General features: G+C 44.1%; 1 protein-coding gene across 4 annotated transcripts in view; it reads right to left on the bottom strand.

The window, feature by feature from the left end:
* The window catches only part of GALNT9 (polypeptide N-acetylgalactosaminyltransferase 9), a 222,335-nt gene that overhangs the window by 139,554 nt on the left and 60,414 nt on the right, over positions 1–22,367 (bottom strand). Inside the window, exons 3-4 of one of the 4 annotated variants that reach the window (XM_073312257.1) lie at positions 4,748–4,914; positions 2,096–2,270 (exon numbers count right to left, since the gene is read on the bottom strand). The exons of 2 other annotated variants lie outside the window; for them this stretch is intronic. In XM_073312257.1, the coding sequence (XP_073168358.1) occupies positions 2,096–2,270; positions 4,748–4,914 (342 nt within the window). The remainder of the gene's footprint in view (positions 1–2,095; positions 2,271–4,747; positions 4,915–22,367) is intronic. One more of the 4 variants, XM_073312259.1, reaches the window with a different exon arrangement.

The raw sequence follows: 22,367 nt of genomic DNA, 5'->3' as shown, positions 1-22,367 counted from the left end.
CTCCAGTGTAATTGTAGAGTCTGGTGTGAAATAGTCCAGGCAAAGTCCCATCAGCTGCAGTGCGGCAGAACTTATTTTATCTCAGCTTTTATAAAGACTTGCGAGATGCAAACTGTCAAGGTTCCTTCCCCACTCTGAACTCTAGGGTACAGATGTGGGGACCTGCATGAAAGACCCCCTAAGCTTATTCTTACTAGCTTAGGTTAAAAACTTCCTCAAAGTACAAACTTTGCCTTGTCCTTGAAGCCTATGCTGCCACCACCAAGCGTATTAAACAAAGAACAGCGAAAGAGCCCAAAATATCCTCCCAAAATATCCCCCCAAGCCCTACACCCCCTTTCCTGGGGAAGGCTTGATAAAAATCCTCACCAATTTACATAGGTGAACACAGACCCAAACCCTTGGATCTTAAGAACAATGAAAAAGCAATCAGGTTCTTAAAAGAAGAATTTTAATTGAAGAAAAAGTAAAAGAATCACCTCTGTAAAATCAGGATGGTAAATACCTTACAGGGTAATCAGATTCAAAACATAGAGAATCCCTCTAGGCAAAACCTTAAGTTACAAAAAGACACAAAAACAGGAATCTACATTCCATTCAGCACAGCTATTTTAACAGCCATTAAACAAAAGAAAATCTAACGCATTTCTAGCTAGATTGCTTACTAACTTTTTACAGGAGTTATGAAGAGCATTCCTGATCTGTTCCCGGCAAAAGCATCACCCAGACAGACAGACCCTTTGTTCCCCCACCCCCCTTCTCCAGCTTTGAAAGTATCTTGTCTCCTCATTGGTCATTTTGGTCAGGTGCCAGTGAGGTTATCTTAGCTTCTTAACCCTTTACAGATGAAAGGGTTTTGCCTCTGGCCAGGAGGGATTTTATAGTTCTGTATACAGAAAGGTGGTTACCCTTCCCTTTATATTTATGACACAAACATATCAACAAAAATACTTGCCCTCCCAAATCCATAGGGCCTTTGCTGTCAAGCATCCCCCAGAGAATACTCCTTGGCTATACCTAGAGCTACTTTTTGGGTTTGTTTTTTTTTAAACTTCCTCCCAGACTCCCAAAGCAAATACACTTCACTGCACAGTGGTGTTTCCTAATCTACAATTAATTCCTTCTTTTTTGTTTTGGAAAGACATTCACGCTATATGTACCAGCTGTCCTTTTTCAGCTGAGTGTAGATATTAGTCCATTCAGACCTACTTCCACAGTGCTCCCTATTGGGAAATTCATTAACATATCGATTATTTTCTTAATAAACTCATTCCCGTTGCCAAATTGTGTTCTTTTAAAAGAAACACACTGTAAGGTCCAGTGCAACTTATGCCAAAATAGCGTTTTCTGCTTTTGTGCTCTCTCTGCTGGTTCTTCAGGAGTTATACCACAACAGATATTGGTGTAATCTGGCTTGATCCCACTGAAGTGAATGGAGCTTCAAAGATTTACCCCACCTGAGGATCTAGCCCATTAAACTCAGAGCCGTGCTCACATCATCAGTGTTGCTGGTTTGGAAAGCAAACAAAAAGCGGCATACTGATTTCAAGATGCATTAGAAGCACAGGGAATAATTCAATTTTCCCCCCAAACGTAAATGCAAGAAAATATATAGAAAAAATCATGTTTATATTCAAGCTTCTGGAAGGAAATTACAAACAATGGAGAGTAAACAAAACAAAACAAAACTGAAAGTACACAACAATTTATTTTTAAAATGTCCTTGAGCACAGAACTTGCTTAATGGTTTTTCGCCATTTGCTCACTTCAGGGATCTCAGATTGATTTCCATGCAAATTGCTTCCCTGTACGTTGAACAGCACAGGAGCTAGAATGACAGTCCTTAATGGATCTGGCAGCCATTGCAGGAGACTTCAACACCCTAACGTTGCAACAACCAAGAACATTATTCAAAGTAAATTGCTAATGCTCCCAAGCCTAAAGCGAGCTCATCACTGGAATTCTTTGGCTCCCATCACCGAGAAAATCTCATTTACAGGCTTTGGGAACGTAGCGTATAGTGTAATAGTGCTGCTGTTTCCCTGTGGGAAATCCAGCATGTAAAGACATCCATGTTGCCACCACAATGCCTTACCAGCCAGTGTTGAACTCAACATGAGCATCGAAGAAACCAACAATCGGAGAAGTTGCTGCTTTCCAGCCTTGGATTCTGGCTCGAATCAGTCCTTCCCGTTTATTATTGCGTACTATCTTCACCAGGCCTGGGTATCGCTTATTGACATACTGGTCCAGATTAAACTTCAGCTCAACTGTAAAAAAGACACACACCACACGCTCTCAAAAGAGATTTCCACTGAGCATATATAGCTGCCACATAACATTTTATTTAAATATGATTTACCCTGGAACAAACATTTTTAAGCCCATGAACACAAAAACAATTCTGAGGCTGAGACTTTCCGGAACAATTGGCCACATTCCAAGAGGTGCTAGGCACGTGCAGCTTCCACTGATGTATATGGGCCCCGTTCTAAGGTCGTGGCTTGGCCCAAAGTAGGTTCTGAGTTACAGTGATGTAAACCCAGAGTAATCCCATGCAAATCAATGGTGTTACTCTGGACTAATATCAGATTTTATACACTAACTTTTATAGGCATTTTGCCTTAATAAGACCCTCAATACTGGGCCACTTGGGAATTTGCAGATGACTCAGCACTGCTCAGGATTTTGTCCAATGTTTAGACAACATCAAGTTTCAATTAGTTTCAAAATAATGATTACTGTACAAGTCCCCTAACAACTTCTGACATGCTAAGGTCAGTCTCTGTGAGCCTGAGTCTGATCACCCATCAGCGCAACTCAACTGTCATCAGTGTCATCAGTGGTGTAAATCCACTCTTGATTTACACCAGTCAACAAGAGTCTTTCCATTGACTTCAATATGCTTTAGACTGGGCCCTAAGAAAGATCAGAAGCAGGCCCCCTGAGTTTAAGGGTTTGCAATTAAATGTAATTCAGAAGCCCTCCCCCGCATTACCATCACCTTAAAACAGAATCTGATACTGTATATCTAAACAGATCCCTTCCCGTCTGTGTCACTTTCCAGTCATTCACCTACATGTGATTCAGAACTCATCAGCCATGCTACTCGCCTTCACTTCAGTACATTTATAAATGGACTCTGATTATGAATAAAGATCTTTGTACTTTAAAAAGTTCAGCCTGGTCTATTATTGTAATTACTACGCTAGCTTTTATTTACAATACTTTCTTTTTTAAAATGCTAGATAAACTTGTAGTGGCTTATGTGATATTAGAGTCCTCCATTCTCATGGCTTACGTTAGAGAAAGGAACAATTACCAGCCAAATCAAAGGATCTGGTTAATCTTCAGTAGTGGGGACTAGCCACAAAAGCTGCCTCAGGGACACTGGGTCAGATTCTGCTCTCAGTTACACTCATGTATATCCCGAGTAACTCCACTAAATGATTCTTTACCTACATTGGTATAACCGAGAGCAGAATTTGACCACGTACTTTCAGGTCTATATGGACTTATTAGTGTGGTGGTGGTTTTTTGTTTTTGGTTTTGTGGTTTTTTTTGTTTTGTTTTGTTTCTCTTTTGAGGTTCCTGAGAAAGAGAAGTGTCAGAATACAGGAAGGTTCAAATTGCTGGGCTTCCAAGAAAATGCTACACTTCAGATCTTATTCTAAGTGGAGTTTTCTTAAGATGGGATATGCATCCTAGAGCTTGAAATAGGCAGAAATGACCTAAAACAAAACAAAACAAAAAAATGCACTATTTGCTGATTTACTCTTCTAATCTATTAAGGGAGTTACTAACCTAATTAAGCCATAATGACTGTTCACACCTCAAATATCATGCTGACCTACATTTTGAGTTTTGTCTAAGAAATTATATTAGTTAACACACATGCTATTTTTGTATTAGTTAATTATATTACTTTACCGTTAGACTGGCTTTGTGTGCATTCTTGTAGTATGATTCTTGCACTCTAATTACTAGCTGTTGAGTACCAAAAAAAAAATAAATGAAAAAGTTTCAGAACCTGAATCAGATCTCAGTTACACCAAGGTAAACTGGGAACAATTCCATTCATTCCACCGGAATTGTGTTCAATTTATCCCGGTGTAAATGAAAACAGAATATAACCTTAAAGAGAGTCAGCAGCTCTGATTTCCTTGTAAGTAGAATTGCTTTATTTAATCTTCTGAGCTAATAATCGACACATTGTCCTGAATCTGGAAGTGTGGGGGATCAAATAAACTGTCTGAACCTTTTTAAAAAAAAAAATAGACAACTTCGGTGACGGTTTATTTTCTATCAAGAATTTTAGGCAAGAGACTAAAATATATTAGGTTCTACTGTATGGCCTTTACTCATGTTAGTTAAGTTGTTACACACGTGAGTTGTCTCAATGAAGTCAATGGGACTCCGCACACGAGTAGCTTCTCGCCAGCGTGACTAAGTTTTGTATACCTGGAGTTGCTGGGCCAGATCCACCACTGACACACACTGGGTCATAGCTAAGGGATTTACATCCTCTGAGGATCTTGGCCATTACCTACAAATCTGTAGTTAGGTTTCTGATGTTCCTTCTCTCAGCTATTTCAGATGTGTTCAGATTAGGCTTGTTCCATTCCAACCTCAGAAAAGTACATTTAAATTAGAAGTAACTAAATTATTTCAATTAAAAATTTAATCTCATTACAATACACAGGATAAAACACTTAAGAGAAAAAAAGCAGGCTTTAATGACATTCACCGTTATCACTGTTGTCATCCACCAGAATTATCTCCTTGAGCAAATGGGATGGGGTATGGTTCACAACACTGTGCACTGAGCGCAAGATGACAGACAGAGCCTCGTTTACAAAAATAAAGACCACCGAGATCTGGGGCAGGTCATCGGAATAGGTCATCTGTTTGCACCTGGAGAGAATAAGGTGAGAACTAGAACCCAGTAAGAGACAGATATTAAACATGCAGAAGATTGGATTTCATCTCTCTCCTCCCCAGCATTTGGACACAGAGTACTTGTTCATTCTGATCTATTATAATGAACGGCATTCCCCCAGGTACACACTATTTGGGTACAAATGAAAACCATTTTAGCCCTGAAGAAAAATCACCTAGTTAAGTGCTGCTAACATTTAATCACCTTAATGACAACAGAACCATATATTTGCATATATGCCTGCACATAGGCAGAATTTGTAGAGGATTTTAGTTGCAGCAAGGTTAAAATTGTCTCATACAAAATGAAATGCTGTACAGCCTTTATATGTTTTATTCTAAGAGTCCAGAAATAGGTGAAAACAAGACATTAAGGATTATGGCTCGCTTCTGCTCATGAAATCAATTGACTTAAAAGGAAGTTGGATCAAGCCCCATATTTTCAAGTGGCCTAAAAGTAGATCTCAAAATTATACAGAATATTTTTCATGTGAACCCCATTTATACCCAAGCCAGCACCACATTTTCCCATGCAAACAAGAATTTGCACCCACAAGTGTTATTTATGCAGCTGTCCGGCTTGCAAACAAATGGATGTATTTACAAAACATATCTCCACAATTTGTGAGACCATATTTACAAATCAGTCTCTACATGAAGTTTTGGATAAAGCAAAGAGAAAGCCTGGAATAAATACTGGCTTATTCCTGCCCTCCACAGACCATTCTCTCATTTCTTCTGCAGTTGCTATGCTCATTTTTATAGACTACAGAGACCTATGCTGTGGATGAATTGTCTATACCAGCACAGTGAGTTCATGCAAGACAAGGTTATTGCTGTGAATTAAACTCGTTGCTTCTGTTGAAGATACAGAAATAAAGTACTTTGGTAGGATCGGAAAATGTGTGAATTTTTGCAAAAGGTGCAAAGCCTCTCCCGCAGCTACTTGAAAATACATGCTAGCGCAGGTGGTCTGCTGCATGAGTTCCCTAAGGCACACTCTTCGGAACGCTGTGCACTCCCTTTTTGTGCACTGGTATCAGTGATGATGTCAGTCAGGGAAGAAAACAGAAGTGCATCTAATACAGTGCAAGAAATGCAACAAAATACAATGCTTCCTAAACCTTCAAGTCAAAAGGACCAAATATTCATCCATATGTCCACCCCATGCAAATCAGTGGGTTGGACAGTGATTATTTGGAGTTATCGGGTGACAGCATTGCAAATGGCCTTTAGGTCTCTTTATCTCATGGATCGGTATTAGAACTTGGAAAAATATTTATTTTCAGCTGTGATAGAGTGTTGGGTTTTTAATGAAGTCTGTCCTCCTGGCCTGAATCTGTTCTGCCCTAGTGCCTCTCTCTCTCTCGAAGGTGTGGGTGCTTCACACAGCAGGTGAGCAGCACAGCCAGGAATAGCATCTGTGTCTCCCAGTCAGCGCCCCTTCTACTGTACATGCTGCCTCATTTTACTGAAAATCTCTCTCACTAACATGGACATTAACTTAAAAAATTACCTATATGTTCTCACAGCCAAAATTCACTCTCAATTATCATAGCAATTACGGAGCCTATCCTCTAAAATACTGTTAATGATACCATAGAAAATGACTTTTCCTGCTCTTGTCAAACTTTTTGACCTCTTTGCTCATCACTTCGGTATAATGATGACTTCTTTCCCCACCATTAGCAGTTAGTTTTTTGGGGATGACAGTGGTTTGACTGCTGGGTAACCTCTGGAAATCTGCTATGAATTTAAAAAATGAGCTGTTACTCATAATTTCTACTCATCCCAACTCCATTTTCTGAGAGACGGTGTGGCTGTGTCATTGATTACACATCAATGACGGTGCGGCTGTGTCATTGATTATATTGAAGCTACTTACAGCCCACTTGCCAGTGATCTGTGCTATATAGAAGACCACTGGGCATAGCTTTTGTGTAAGAAGCATGCTGGTGTTGTCTAAAAGTAACTTGGACAAGAGCAGAATATTGCAAGAGCTGTGAAAGTTCTACTAGTTAAAGCCGCCTTTCTTTGGGCCCAGTTCTCCTTCCACTCATACCAGCATATGTCAGAAGTCAATCAGGATCATTATTTTAAAATGCAGCAGCACACAGGGTCACCAGCTAGAAAGTATGAAATATGCTGGATTTCCCACTATGGGGTAGGGGATCCTGCACGCACCTTGAAGGATTTCACGGGGTATTCAGTGAAAGCATGCAATGGAATAGCAGGACCTATAAATAAAGGTATCATGGGGTCTGATTCTGATCTTGTTTACACTGCTCCCAAATCAAGAGCAACTCCAGAATCAATTGGGTTATACAAGTGTCATGCTCACACGAGATCAGAATTAGGCCAAAAGTTCTGGATACAGGAGTAACTATGCCAGTGAGATGATGTAAAGCTAGCTTGAGAGTCATTATACGTTAATACTCATGTTAAGCCTCTGAGCAGATTCAATGTGACCTAGATGTTTCATAAACCTTAAGCAGAGTAGGACTGAGCTGAGTGGCTTAGAGAGAAAAGATGGTGCAGTGGTTAGGGCACTAACTTAGTATGTGGGAGAGCTGGATTTAATTCTTTGCTCTGCCACAGGGTTTCTGTGTGTCTTTAGGCAAATCACAGCCTCTCTGTGCCTCAGTTCTGTAAAATGGGGATAATAGCACTTATGAGGTGCTCGGACACCACAGGAACGAGGCCATAAAGGTACTGTAGATAGAGCACTCATGAAAGTAAACTAAAAAGAGCTGTTTCTTCCCTCTGTGTCAGGCCCAAAGGTTTACTGAAGATTGCACAGTATCAGAAGTTTTACTGGCCCTAAAATGGAGCAATTACTTCCCCAAGCCCCCTGGGTGAGGAAGGAAAGCTCACAAAAAAGAGGTGCCGCCAATTTGAGATTTCCCTCCTCGCTTTGAGCTACGGGCAGAGAAAGGATCTGAATGGCAGGCGAAAGCTGTGATGGGCTGCCTTGCAGGCCTGGGATGGCTTGCCATGGAAGGAGGGAGATAGAGAGGATCTGGAGAGATTACGGATAAATTGGAGAAGAGTTGTAAAATCTACAGCTAGCCCAGGAAAAGAGAGACCCCAATGAAGAGGTAACACCTTTACACGCATGCCACTCACATGGAGGGGAACCCCAAACAGAAGTGCTGCACCTTGTTCTTCACAGTGCACCTAGTGCAAGGCTCAGGCAACCTTAGCCTGGGATATTCAAATAATCTTCCTTTGCCTTCTGGTCCTGATCATTTGCTGAGCTTTTCAATAGCTGGTTTACTGATGGGCCTGAAACACCACAAGCGCCAAGCCTGTTTTTATACCCTAGCTGTCAAGTTCAGTGCCAGCTAAGATACTCGACATTTTTAATTCCACATTAAAAACAAACCCACACAATCCTAAAACAAAACCTCTCCGTTTGATCCCTCTGTTTCTCACTTGATCGGGTGCCTAAATCAATGCATTATTATCTGACAGCAATTTCTTCTGCTCACTTTTACGAGGATGTTTTCCTGTCTCAGTGCTTACTTTGTGGTGTGCAGTGGGACACTATTAAAAAAGCACTCTGTTAAGATAAAATTGGTTTCTGTTGAAGTGAATCATTGCTGTCAATTCAAATACTAACTTTCCTTCAATGAATTCTTTCACATCTATTAGCAGAACATTTCTGGAAAGCAGTGTTTTGCCTCAAAATGAAAAGACCAATCTAACATACTAGAAAATCTTCTCACTTTACGATGGCTCTTGCATTGCATGTTCTTCAGAAGTAGCTAGACGGACTAAGATAAAGCGGTCAAATTCCAGAATCTAAGTTGGGTCATGAAATTTTATTTACTGGATCAAGGTCATAAGAATGAATGAAGAAACCGAGAAGATGCTGGGTAAAAATGTCAACAGGTTAATCTTTTTTTTGTAACTGTTACAGAACTTGTACAGAGGGCATTTGCAACTTTCATTTCTGGCAGCCCCAGTAAATGAATCCCCTTCCTTCTTTGAACTGTGTATGTGTTTTGGGGACACTCCCAACCCCTCGAGAGCTAGGGCATAAAGAGATGAGTATTTGGAGTGCCTACAATGCTAGCTGTATGCCCAGTTCACTGCCAAATATACAAGGAGTTGGTGTACCACAGTACTCTCTATGAATCCCTGCAGTGGAGTTGGTTACAATATGATGAATAGAAGCTACCATGAGAGGGCATGCAATTAAAACAACTGGCAACTAAACTCTGCCCTCATTAAAATCAGTGTAATCCCACCGACTCCAGAAAGGACATACCCAAGGGTAAACATTTGACTGTATGTGTGTGTGTGTGGTTATTGATTGTCTTAAAAATCAGTTCACCAGTCAGCTTCATTATGGACTTTAACAAAGGCTGATACTAAATTAGCATCACAAGCCAAAATCCTGAGCCATTATCTGGACTCTCAATTTCCCGCAAGGAACAGAATCATACACTTTACTATGAGCAACATTTTTCCTCAAAGGTAGATTAGCATGGAGCATGGCTTTAACTTGAGACCAGCGATTCCAAATAAAGTGGATATATTTGTTGTTACTGTGGCTAAGCACTGCTCTGAAGTGTCTAGAAATGGCTAAAACCCGGTATGTGAATTTCTTCTCCTTGCACCTGTCATAGACCCAATATTCCCCAAATCCCCAGACAGCATGCTTTTGTAAAACTGAGGATGAATGCTAGGGGGTATTCTCTGTGCTGGTTATTCCAAAACCCAGGTTAGGAACCCACTGGGGATTTTCTCTTTATGTTACATGGAGCTCAACGTCTGAATATTTTTCTCCGCAGAAATAATTTTCATGCAATGACCCCTCCTATTATGCCAGTTCCCCAACATACCAACTTTCTTCCAATCTCCAGAGCAGTGGTGCCCAAACTTTACCTCTTGCTCCCCCACTTACCATGAAAGGAATATGTCCATGCCACCCCTGGGCCGGGGGCCCGAGCCGCGGCCCAGGGGCAGAGCTGAGGGCCGGAGCCAGGGCTGGGGACCTGTGACCAGGAGCCGGGCAAGGGGCAGGGCTGGAGCACAGCTGGTGGAAGAGTGGGGTTGGGTGGCACTCCCTCCCCGACTCACATGGGGCTGGCCCAGGCCCCACCGTGCCCCCCGGACATTCCTCTGTGCCCCCTGACAGAGTCACGCCCCACAGTTTGGGGACCACTGCTCTAGAATCTAACCATGAGCATTGTCTATTCAGCTGCAGACACATATGCAGGCTGTTTGCTTTACAGACCAACTTCATAGGAATAACAGAAACTTTAACAAAAAACTAGAACACATTAAAAATCAGGCCAATCAGAAAGTAAATGGTCATTGGTGGCACGTCAACAACTTCATTTACACCCTGTATACTCCAAAGCAAAAAAGGAGAAGGAAAGCTTCCTTTATGTAAGGGGACTGTTGCCTCCTTACTAACATTCAGTGCGTTTAGTTACTAACATTCAGGGTGTTTTAGTTGCTAGCTCCCAGTACTAAAAGGGGAAGGGTCTATGGGAAATCAGGACCATAAGACTGATAGTCCCCAGGAACAATGGGGAGACGCCAATGCTCCAGGTCAGCCTGAATGACAGGGCGGGCAGGCTAATCAGGGAGTCAGGAGTCCAGGGAGGTCCCATCCTCCGTGTGACCTGGATTTGCCTGGGTCAGACAGGGTGGGGCCGAACTAAGGAGAAAGCAGGGGCCCAAGCTAAGCTGGGGAGCAGAGCTGGGCCAGAAAAGCAGCGCAGAGAGAGCAGACCCTGTCCTGGGAACAGAGCTGCATCCCCAAAGCCATTGGCACAGCCCAGAAACAGCAGACTTGCCCTGGGAGCAGAGCTGTAGCAACCAGAGCCAGAGGGGCCAGAAAAGCAGCCCAAGAAGCAGATCCGTGCTGGGAGCAGAGTCACAGAAGCAGCCTGCAGAGCAGACCTGTGCTGGGAGCAGAGCTGCAGCAACCAGAGCCAGAGGGGCCAGAGAAGCAGCCCAGGGAGCTGGAGGCAGAGCAGCAGCACAGCAGTGCAGAGACAGAGTGGAGCAGCTGGGGCTGGAGCAGTCCGGAGCTGGGTGCGGTGAGCAGCTGGGGAAACCGAGGGGGACCCTGGGCAGCAGGCCCAGCACAGGGAGACGCCTCAGCCAAGAGGCTCTGCGGGCCAGGCTTGGATCGTAACCCCAACAGGGCGGGGGCGACACTGGGAAGAAGGGTCCTACCACTTAGAGCCTGAGAGCGTGTGGCCACCACCAGAGCAAGTGTCCAACCCACAGCATCCCTGCAGCACAGCCAGGGCCTGAGAAGGCCTGGGACTTACAAGGAACAGACTGTGAACTGCCCAGACATTCCAGAGACACTGTTTGTGAGGTTCCCTGCCACAGAGCGGGTCGATGTGTTTCCTTGAACCTTTCCCATTATTCCTTATTCTTTTTAAAATTAATTGTTGATTAAATAACTTGCATTCGCTTTAACTTGTACGTAATGGTCAGTGGGTCAGAGAAGTGCCCAGTGCAGAGAGAGAGTACCCTGGAGTGGGGACACCCTAGCCCCTGGCCTAGGTAACCGCAGCAGAGTTGGGGGTCAAGCCCCCCAGGAATCTTGGGTCCAGCCTTGTTGGGGTTACGAGGACTCTGCCAGACAGGAGAGTGGAAGGGGAGTCCTCAAGGGCAGGGAGGTCACTGGGTAAAGGAAGTGGGAGCGAGGACTCAGATCCTTTCGCTAGCCCACTTCTTTAGGGTAGTGCAGAAGCCAGGAAAGTTCCCCACAATAGCAGGAGTATTCCCCCGCTTACATTTATCTGGACCTCCTTTCCCTGCTCTCTTTCGCTGCAGCTGCATTTGATCCAATCTTCTATTTTCTGTCTTCCAAATCGTTTTGAGCTACCCCATTTTCTGAATGGCTAACACCTCTGGGGATTACCAGAGAAAGAAAATCTTTCCTAGTCTCTTTCCCCCTCTCTCTGTATATCTGCTAGCATCAGAATGAGTTTTGCTTGCAGACATTAATACGCTGAGTTTCAAAATGGATTATGCAATATATTTAGAGTTTTCAGACAGCTTTACCCTCCAGGAAGAAATGCAAATGGAATTAAAGTTGCGTCATGAATCTTTGAAGTATTTAATACAGAATGTGTTCTTTCCAACGAACCAGTCGGATGGGTACTACTGTGGGTTTACCTCTTGCTTTTCCACTACAGATGAATCTAATGTACATGCAGATACTTGGCCCCTAATTTCAGCAACAAAGGGAAAAAACATCACTACTCCTCACAGAATTTTAGAAGGGATTGGATTTCATACTTTCAGGCCAATGGCAGGGTCGGGGCCAGAGGGGTGGAGAATCACTATCAAATAGCAAATGAAAAAGACAAGAAATGGAACAAAAGAACTAGCATCAATAAAGATTACTTTTAATGATTGGATATGTGCATATTTTGCCCCAAATCTAATCCCAAAGCAGTTACACACAAATGCCCCCCATTACTGCAAGTGAATTACTCATGTGCATAAACTTAAGCATGTGTTAAGTGCTTTGCTAGCCTCTGGCTGGCGGGGGAGGGAGAATGTCCGAAATGCTGAGAAAAAGGGGGAAGGAGGGAAGAAAAAGAGAGGGGAAAACAAGTGAGAAAGTTCTGCATGTAGAATCAGGAAACCATAGTAATGTAGGGCTGGAATGGAGCTTGAGAAGTCACCAAGTCCAGCCCCCTCTTCTGGGTGAGATTACCTACTCCCCCGCCACTCTTTTCCCCTCTCCCCAAAATAAAGCCCGCTCTCAGACAAGCCTGCTAACAATATGATTCTCCGTCTTTTGTCCCTTCGGAACACACGCCAGTGCCACATCCTTCGGAATGCATGTTTTTACATTTCCCCTTCAGGTTTTTGTTTGAGAGGAATATAAAAACACACATTCCAACAAGGGTATCTGCTAGTTTAGACGCAGTGATTTTGTGTGTGTATGAGATGTGGACACTCATCCAACAGGAAATGGACTGAGAACACCTGCTCATTCAATATAGGCACAAAATAAGCAGAGAGACACTTTTCAGATGCTAATACATCTGAACTGATGACCTTTGGTTTAGGAGTTAGCTCTAACTCTATTCAGCAACAAGGCTAATTATCGACAGTAGAAGTGACAATTCCAGCCCCATCCTAATTTTTCTAATAACCCTAATCAAAGATTATTATTCCTCCTGGTGGAAGGTATTGAATGCAGGGGACTGGACTAGATGAACTCTTGAGGTCCCTTCCAGTCCTATGATTCTATGATTGACTGAAGTATTCTACGACCCTCTCTTCCTGTAGAATAATGGATTTTTTTCTTGTCCTGCTGAATTAGAATGAAAGGACAAAAATAATAAACTACTGACTTCAAGATATGCTTCAGTTTTCCCCCATTGGAATGATAATATCAGAAGTTCCCACCAGTGTGAAGAAAGAGGCCCGATAACACACCTCCTCTTAAAGGAGGAGATGATTACATTTGACCTGGGGGAAGAAAGGGACATCTGAGCCTCTTCAAGAAAATTAAAAAAAAAAATCTAGAAATATTATGTCTGGATGATTTTTTCCATATGGATAATCTTTTCAAAATCAGTATTGCCTCATAGGCCTTCACTGTCTCAAGCCACCTTAATCACTAGAGAAGAAAATCAACACATTCTTCTTTCTCCACACTTCAATTTAGTTGGGGATAGCAGATACAAGATAAGGAGCACTTTAGATCGGTAACACTAAGTCAACTTGTTATTCTAGACAGGTCCTCAGAGCCATTAGCCCAGCACTAACAATCCAAGTTCTCCCAAAATGGCAGCTGAAAATACTTTGTGCTTTTCCTACTCTGCAAACATCATTACATTCCTATCTGCTTTTTTACACTGAAGTATTTGACGACTCCACGTTGGCATCGACTGCCATGTCCAGCCAGTTTTTGGATCATTGAACCACACTAACATTTGTTCAATTAACTGAAGCTAATCTTTGTATCCTATCTCCTGATTCTTCCTTAAGAGAAAAGTCTATTACAGTGCTGAAAGAACTCAGTGTGATGTCAAAGGGATGGGGGTCTTTTGGGTCCGTCCCCCCACATCTTGGATGCAGGAGATCATTGTTCATTGTATGCATTATTCAAAGGAATCCCCCATACAGAGGTTCTCAAACTTTTTGTGCTGGTCACCTCTTTCACATAGCAAGCCTCTGAGTGCAACCCCCTAGGCATAGTGGGGCTGGGCTGTCAGCCCTGGGCATGGCCATGTGTGACACACAGGATCTTGAAGTCATACCAACCATTGCCAATACTAGACTTTCTGCTCCTCTTTTGAACTCTCCCTGGTTTTCTCAAGTATTAGTTTGCAGCCCTGCTACTCAACCAGGAACAAATCCTGCAAGCAAATGTTCAACACCCATGATCCTTCTCACTCTTCAGTGAAATCTCTCCTTCTTGAAGCCTTTCAGTGTTAATCCAGTATGGAAAGAAAAGTGTTCTAAAAAATGTGTTCACCCCTAACAATGACTGTGCATATGATGTGCCTATTCCCTTTGTCTAACTCAAACCCCAATCCTGCAAGGTGTGCCGTACAGGCAGACTTCTCTTTCCCACCTGGGGCCCCAATGGACTTTAATGGGGCTCTGGATGGATGAAAGGGTCTGAACCCACACTGCACTTTGTAAGATTTGGTTATTGGATTGTGAGCTCTTCAGACAGGGCTGTTGCTTCCTCTCCATTTACTTCATCACCCAGCACAATATGTCAGTGCTTCGTAAATAAATACCAAAAGCCAGTCAAATAAACTAATATAATCCCTTTTCCTGTATGCCTGGTGCACATCTAACTTCACACACCAATTCCATGGTCATTTCCAGAGTTCTCATTAACTGTGATGGAAAAGTCTATTGTTGTACCTGTTGGACTTTCCACCTTTTCCATTTCATATCTTTCTTTCTTTTTCTTTCTTTCGCATTCATAAAGCGAATGAGAAAACACACACATTCGTCAGCAGAACTTGAGCCAAATCTTTGTCCCTGTGCTAATCTCAGATAAAGGCTATTAAGTGAGAGGTGTCATTATTATTGATAATAATCAAACCATGAATCACATTCTAACAGAGTCACTGTCATTTTTTATGCCATTTCTATCTGAATCCATTGATTTAATGCTAGTTTTCACCTCCCCCCCCCCAGCAGCTCCTTCTTTCCTGACCACTTTTATTCTCAATGGTGGAAATGAATTTTTGGAGCCTAATCCCAACTGGCCAGTGCTCTGCTATAGATGCCTTTTGCAAAGGGAGTTTTGACAGACTTCTACTGGTGATAATCTGAGAGAGACTGATATGTTCAGGCTAGCTTACCTGCTGCCACATCGGACCCACTAACAAAAATAACTGTTACGTCCTAAGCATCAAACTCATTCCCCTCTGTCACAGTGTCACACACCACACTGGCGCCACCTGCTGGGCATTTCGGGAATTAGCTCAACCGCAGCAGGCTTGCCCTCAGGTGGTGGTAGCTCTCCTGTCCTCGCTTTCAGACCCGTTACGACTCCTTCCTCTCGGCATCTGCTTCGCGGCACAGCCCTCCGGCCATGTCACCATCCAGTTTCTCCCCCTTCTGAGAGACTCCTCCAACAAGAGACCAGCCATTCCTCACAGCAGCTTGACAGTCCACAGCTGGGCTGCTCCTTCAGCGGCTAGTGCGGGTGGAAGGGGGTCCTGCAAACAGCAACTTCCTGTTGCCTCTTCCTTCCAGCTCACTGTCTCTATTCTCTGGGCCACTTCCCCACATCCTCAGTTCCTTCTGCTCCTGCCTCTGGCTCCAGTTCCTTTGCCCTCTTCCTTGAGCCTGTAAGTCCTGGCAGCCTGTCAGGAGCTCTCTAGGAAGCCAGTCTTCTCCCTAGGGCTCCCTACAGCAGACTCACTCACTCTAGTCTGCAGCTTCCTTTTTATATGAGCTGGCTGGGCCCTGATTGGCTGGTCCAGCCACTGCCCTAATTGTCTGCAGCCACCACCATAACTGTCTGTTTCCTCTGCAGCCACTCCTTTGGCTGCCTCCCTAGGCTGGTTTTAACCCTCTCAGGGCCAGTCTTGTTGGGATCAAGGAAGTGGGCAGGCGGAAGCCCGCCCACTGATAAAGGACCTCCTCCCAGACTAAGGGGAGGACCCACAGGTCCGGGATTCCAAATGATTGCGGGGGACAACTAAAGATAGAACAGGATCAAGAGTGAGGTCACAGGGTTAAATGAAGGGAACCTGACTGGGACACCAAGCAGAGAACCCCGGAAGCACCCACTGCTCCTTGAAGGTGTCAAGGGAGCCAGAGGACGCCACCCAGAGGAACTCAGCCCGGATGCGTGAATGGACTGAGGAATGGAAATAGGCCCCACAGTCACAGGAAACCCCGTTGGCCAACCTCTTCTCCCTGGTTTTGTAGATGGCCATTTTGGCCAAGACTAGGAGGAAGTTGACAAGGAGATCCTGCGACTTTGTGGGGCCACGGATAGGGAGTGCATAGACGAGAAGGTGACGGGAAAAGTGCAACCAAAAATGTAATAATATATCGAGAAGGAGCGGAATAGGGGCTGCAACCTGGCGCACGCCAGATATACGTGTGCCAGGGTCTCCCTCACACCACAAAAGGGGCAGGTGTCTGGAACAGGAGTGAACCAAGCCACGTACACACCCGTGACTGTGGCTCCATGAAGGAGCCACCAGCTGATGTCCCCGGCAGGCGTCGGGACTCTCAGGGACAGTGCAGAGTAGGCACCCTGACACACCCTCACTTTAGATGTGCAAGGTTCCCAAAATGTATTCTCTTGGGTGCTTGCCACACTCCTACAGAGAGGGAGTGGACCTGAAGATGGTAGGACCCGTGGGATGGTTTAGAGGAAAAGCTCACTGCTAGCGACGCAGCAACAGCAGAAGTGCCTGCCTCAACGTCTCACCATTGGCATGTGGCCACCTGCCTTGCCAGATGCATGGTATGGGCCTGCAGCTGCAGAATGGCAGGATAATCCTGTGTCACTTACAGAGCAATGGTCTCTCCTAGATATCAACGTCCTCGAATGCTGAGTTCTTGTTGAGGGACAGCAAGCCCTGGTACATACCCCTGTCACACTGGATTTCATTAGGGTTTTACTGTCATATTGTAGTGTGAGAAGGACAGTTGAATACAATTATTCTTTGCTATTACTTCACCTAATAAGCTTTTTATAGTCTCTGGAGGAAACACAATGTTTGGCAACATGGGCTCTTCCCTGGTTTGCAGGAGACCTACTTTCATCTCTGGTCAAATGGTTAAACAGCACAATGTACCTTTCTATCCATGTACAAATACAGGGCTACCAGAGGAGTGAATAGTCAAACAACAGGCCATTCACAGACTGAGTAAATCTGTCTCATAGTAAAGTTTGCTATGCTGGTACTATAATGAGCAGTCATTAATATTTCAGGGTTCTAGCAGGACAATGCATAATTTACTCTGCAGGTAGTTCCCTCTTGGTAACTGAGTGCTTGGAGGGGTGGAAGATAGAGGAGGTGAAGCTGCAACTTATACAAAGAAAAACAAACAACTGAACTGTAGCCTTGTATTAATTCCACAAGGTTTTTCTTTTACTTTAAATAGCACAGTTTATTTCAGACTGAAAATAAACCAAGTTTATTGTATCTGGGAAGAGTTATGGTGCAGCATGAACCTCTGGTCCAAGAACAAATGCATAAAGAACATTGATTTAGCACTGAGAATGGAAGCATTAAATCCTTGATGTTTATATTAGATTGAACACAGGAACTGGGAGTAGTAAATGTATTCTTATGGAAGGATCTTTCACAGAGTTAGGCAGAGAGGATAAAGTGAAGGTGTAAGCATCACCCGGAATTAGTCTGGCTAATAGGGACAGAAAAATGTCCAAATTAACTATGCCTCATTAACAACAGATGAGGGCCATCAAAAAAGTTAAATAAGCTTTGGATCAGGTCCATAAAGCATATGATTTCAGAGGTACAGGTCCACTATGCAGGCACAAATAACCTTGTAGAGACTTAAAAATGTTTTTTTTCTGGGCTCAAATTCTACAAGTTTAGTTCAGACAAAACTCCCATAGACATTTCTGATGGGTCATGACTGCAGCAGTGTGCCTCATGTACTTCCTGGGGCCTCACGGCACTTTTACAGCATTTGTATAAATGAAAGGAGAGTTAAAACTGTCTGGTACAGCATGGAACAATCACATGCATTTAGGCACTTTAAAGCTAAATGTAAGAGCAATTTCCTATCAGCTAATTATAACAGGCTCTTTAAAAACCTTGCAGTTGAATTTAAATTAAAAAATCATTTTCTAGCTATCTCTGTTGTCCAGCATAATCCAAATGCATACTCAGAAATTGATTTTCATGCCTTTTAAAAAGATACGGGGAGGAAATTGTTCCCAGCCATTCTTCTTAAGCAAATGTCCCTATTAAACATATCCCTAATAAGAGGCATTGACTGTATCATGACAGTGTTGTGGTCTATGGAATCCACTATTTTTTCTGGTTTCAGAGTAGCAGCCGTGTTAGTCTGTATTCACAAAAAGAAAAGGAGTACTTGTGGCACCTAAGAGACTAACAAATTTATTTGAATATAAGCTTTCGTGAGCTACAGCTCAGCTCATGAAAGCTTATGCTCAAATAAATTTGTTAGTCTCCAAGGTGCCACAAGTCCTCCTTTTCTTTTTACTATTTTTTCTGTATTCTTCAATATTTATTCTTACTGGATTTCTAGCAGTTACATATTTGTAACGAAACCAAGAGAGACTTTCTCCCTGTGCCAGCAACCAAGCTCCATATTAGATACTTTCTCTCATAAAACCATAGTAAGTTACCTCATCTTGAAACATCGAGACCACAATACGATGCAAGAACTGTATTCCCCCAACGGGAAGCAAAATGATTCACACAAATTTGTAGGGAATTATTAGAGTATTAACTAACATGCCCTCTGATTCAGGAAAACACATAAGCACCTGGTTAAAGTTAAGAATGGACTTAAGTAGTTTTCCCCAAATAGGGGTGGACTCAGGGATGTGCTTAGGTGCTTTCCCGAATCAGGCACCTACAGAAGTGAAGTTTGTATTGTACAGGGAAGGAGACATCTCATAAGCACATAACTATTCACACATGTAACACATGCATTAATCTTTCTGGTTTAAATTAATTTCCTCATTTATAGTCCACATGTTTTTCTTTGATCTGATCTTTTCAAGCCTGCGGTTCTCAAACTTTATTCCATGGATAACCAGTGGCCTGTGAAATCTTTTTCTAGTGACTCACAGAACATAATTTATTGACAGCCATGCCCTCAGGGTTTGGAGGTGGAGTGGTCTGTGGAGGGCCCTTTCCACTTGAAAATGCTCTGCAAATGCAAAGAACTCTAGAACAAAGTAAACTACACCACTGACAGTAGATTATTTCTGATACCATCTGCCCAATTATTTGAAGCTGCATTAGCAATGGCATTTTCTCTATTCCTCTTCCCTTCTACCTATAGATGTGTAGGTGAAAATGTTTATCCCTATTTCACTTAGAACTTTTGCCTCAAACATTAAAACACTTAAAAGATTTCCCTCCCCCAACTTCCAGAGAAAACGCTCCCCAGATCTGTCATGCAAAGAAGTTGAATACTCTGCGATGAGTAAACAGAAAACAAATTCTGGAAAACCTCTGGGTGCACTTGGGTTAATAACACTAAGGCAATAAACCAGTGCACTAGCTCTAGGTCATATATTTATTTTCAGGCAGTGAAGAAAAGGCAGGAGCAAAGCTTCAGTATCATTTTTATCTTGAGTTTAATGTAAACTGCATTGTGACCCTCTGGGGGAACAGTATCCTAATGAAACAGCCACAAAGTGGATGAAAGCTTACTTCAGTTTCTAACTGAGCTTTTTGGCTGGAGATAACTGAAATATGTGACTTTCCTTCTGGAATTCCCTTGAGAGTTTTTAGGGATAGAGTATGACTTAGCAGCAGAACCCAAAAGTGGGGTTTTTTTACATTATTAATGTTGTCTTTAGTCAGATCTGAACTACTGTCTCTGCCACAGAGATATATTTTGTACAATTCAGACTAGCCCATCTTTACATCATTTTAGAGGCAAATTACATACGTACAGATTAATAAAGACCGAGGACGCAACACATTAAGTCCTATAATTGGCCCTTAAAGCAAAGGAGAAAAAAATTAAGTGGCTATTTGACAAACTAAAGCCACTTTTAACACGTAGTGTGCCCCTCCATCAGTTCCTGAAAGCCAAGAAGCAGCCAGCCAGACACACATGAAACAAATACTTAGCTGGCTTCCAATTCCATAATGTACTATAGACATTAAATAAAACAGTGGGTGCCTTATGCCTACCATCATCTATTTTCTCTTGTGTGCATGACAATTGCCCTTGCCTTTTGTGCATATCTCAGCTACGTAAGTTAGTTTTTAGTTGGGTAGCAAGTGCTGATGTCCACCCCATTGCCTGACTTCCCTTCAGTTGTGACATGATCCTCCACAGAGTGTGTCCACTACACTGCAGCTCTCAACAAAAAAGGAATAACACTGCCCCGTCTTCTTACATCAGCATCCCCCCTCTGCTGAGCAACAGCAGAATTCCGGGGCCTTGCAAATTGACTTCCCAGTGGATGACATCAATAGAACAGACCTGGAGCATATTCTGAGTGTGCGTTATTTGACCACCTCTGTTCCAGGATGTTCATGCACACGTGCGTGTGTGTGTGTTTGTACCACCAGTGCCAGAACAGAGCTGGTCAAATAGCACATAGGGCAAACCTTTCTTTCAGCAATCTCGGCTCACACCAATGCCTGGTTCAAAGACAGCAACTCTGCCTCAAGAATTGACTCCGACACTAAGGCAGAGAGCAAACTGTCCAGCTCAGAGGTGGGCAAACTACAGCTCGCGGGCCACATCCAGCCTGCGGGACCTTTCTGCCCGGCCCTTGAGCTCCTGGCCGGGGAGGCTAGCCCCCAGTCCCTCCCCCACTGTCCCCCCTCCCACGCAGCCACACCGCCGTGCGGGGGGTGGGGCTGTGAGCTCCTGACGCTCTGAGCGGCATGGTAAGGGGGTGGCAGCGGCACATGCAGCATTGACAGAGTTGGGTAGGGGGTCCCGGGGGGCAGTCAGGGGACAGGGAGCAGTTGGATGGGGCAGAGGTTCTGGGGCACTCGGGGAACAGGTGGAGTTGGATAGGGTGTGGGAATCCTGGGGGGCCTGTCGGGGAGGGTGGATAGGGAGCAGGGTGGGGTTGGATAGGGGGCAGGATCCCGGGGGGGGAGGGGTGGTTTGGGGCGGGGGGCCCTGGGAGGGGGTAGTCAGGGGACAAGGAGCGGGGGGGGGTTGGTGGGTCGGGGGTTCTGAGGGGGGCAGTCAGGGGGCGGGAAGTGGGAGGGGCGGATAGGGGGTGGGGGCCAGGCTGTTTGGGGGGCACAGCCTTTCCTACCCGGCCCTCCATACAGTTTTGCACCCCAATGTGGCCCTCGGGCCAAAACGTTTGCCCACCCCTGGTCCAGCTGCTCACCCAGCTTCCTCTCCAAGGACCACTACCTCCGCATAGAACCTGGGAGCACTAATATTACCACAGCATGTCATCGCAGGACTGAACATTTGATCTCATGCTAAGAAAAAAGAACTTTGACTATGTGTAACAATGACGCTTGGTGATGTCTGCCCTATGAATACTATAATTAGTCGAAACTGCAAGGAAATTTTTGTATACAAAATTTAAATACCCAGCTGGATTTTGGCCAGAACATCTGGGCTAACAGTCCTATTCTTGCAGAAGTCATAGGCTCTTTAATAACCACCATGATTAGGAGCCTGGTTTTACATCAGCTCCAAAGGACAATGGCCTCAATTTTGAGCTCATCTTCCATTGGGGGAGTGTATGTGGGAAAAGAAGGTGGCTGTACATCACCTTTGTACTGCTGGAGTTCTGGGACTGTTAGAGGCTGGTACAGCTCACTAAGACTTGCTCTGTTTTATGTCTGTACTGTATTGGTCACCATGGGACCATCTGACAGCCAAGAACAGCCAGAACACGCAGTACTCTGACGATCATAGGCCTAGTTTGACTTCTGTATTTGGAGGGAAGCTCCAGTCAGGCCAGTGGGGCTGCACGTGTGTGGGGGGTAAAATCCAAGCCTGCCCAAGACCTGCAGTTGGGGGGTGGACACCCTCCTGACCCCCCCAGACTACGCCCGTGCTGACCATACCCTTATACTGGGGGCTGTGACGTGGAGACATGGTGCTGCTTTTTTGAGGAACCTCTCTCCATTCCAGAGGAATTCCCAGGTGTGGGATATTCAGCTGCTTTCTGGCTCCTTTTAGCCACAGGCACACAGCCCAGAATTCGAGACAGTACGCTCAATTTCCCTGTGGCCCCTGCCCCACGATGGAGAACTTGGTTCAGTACCAAGCTA

Source organism: Lepidochelys kempii, chromosome 15 (assembly GCF_965140265.1).
Source record: "Lepidochelys kempii isolate rLepKem1 chromosome 15, rLepKem1.hap2, whole genome shotgun sequence".
NCBI classification, from domain to species: Eukaryota; Metazoa; Chordata; order Testudines; family Cheloniidae; genus Lepidochelys; species Lepidochelys kempii.
Note: the sequence above shows the minus strand (reverse complement) of the source record. Positions and strands in the feature narration are given on the sequence as shown.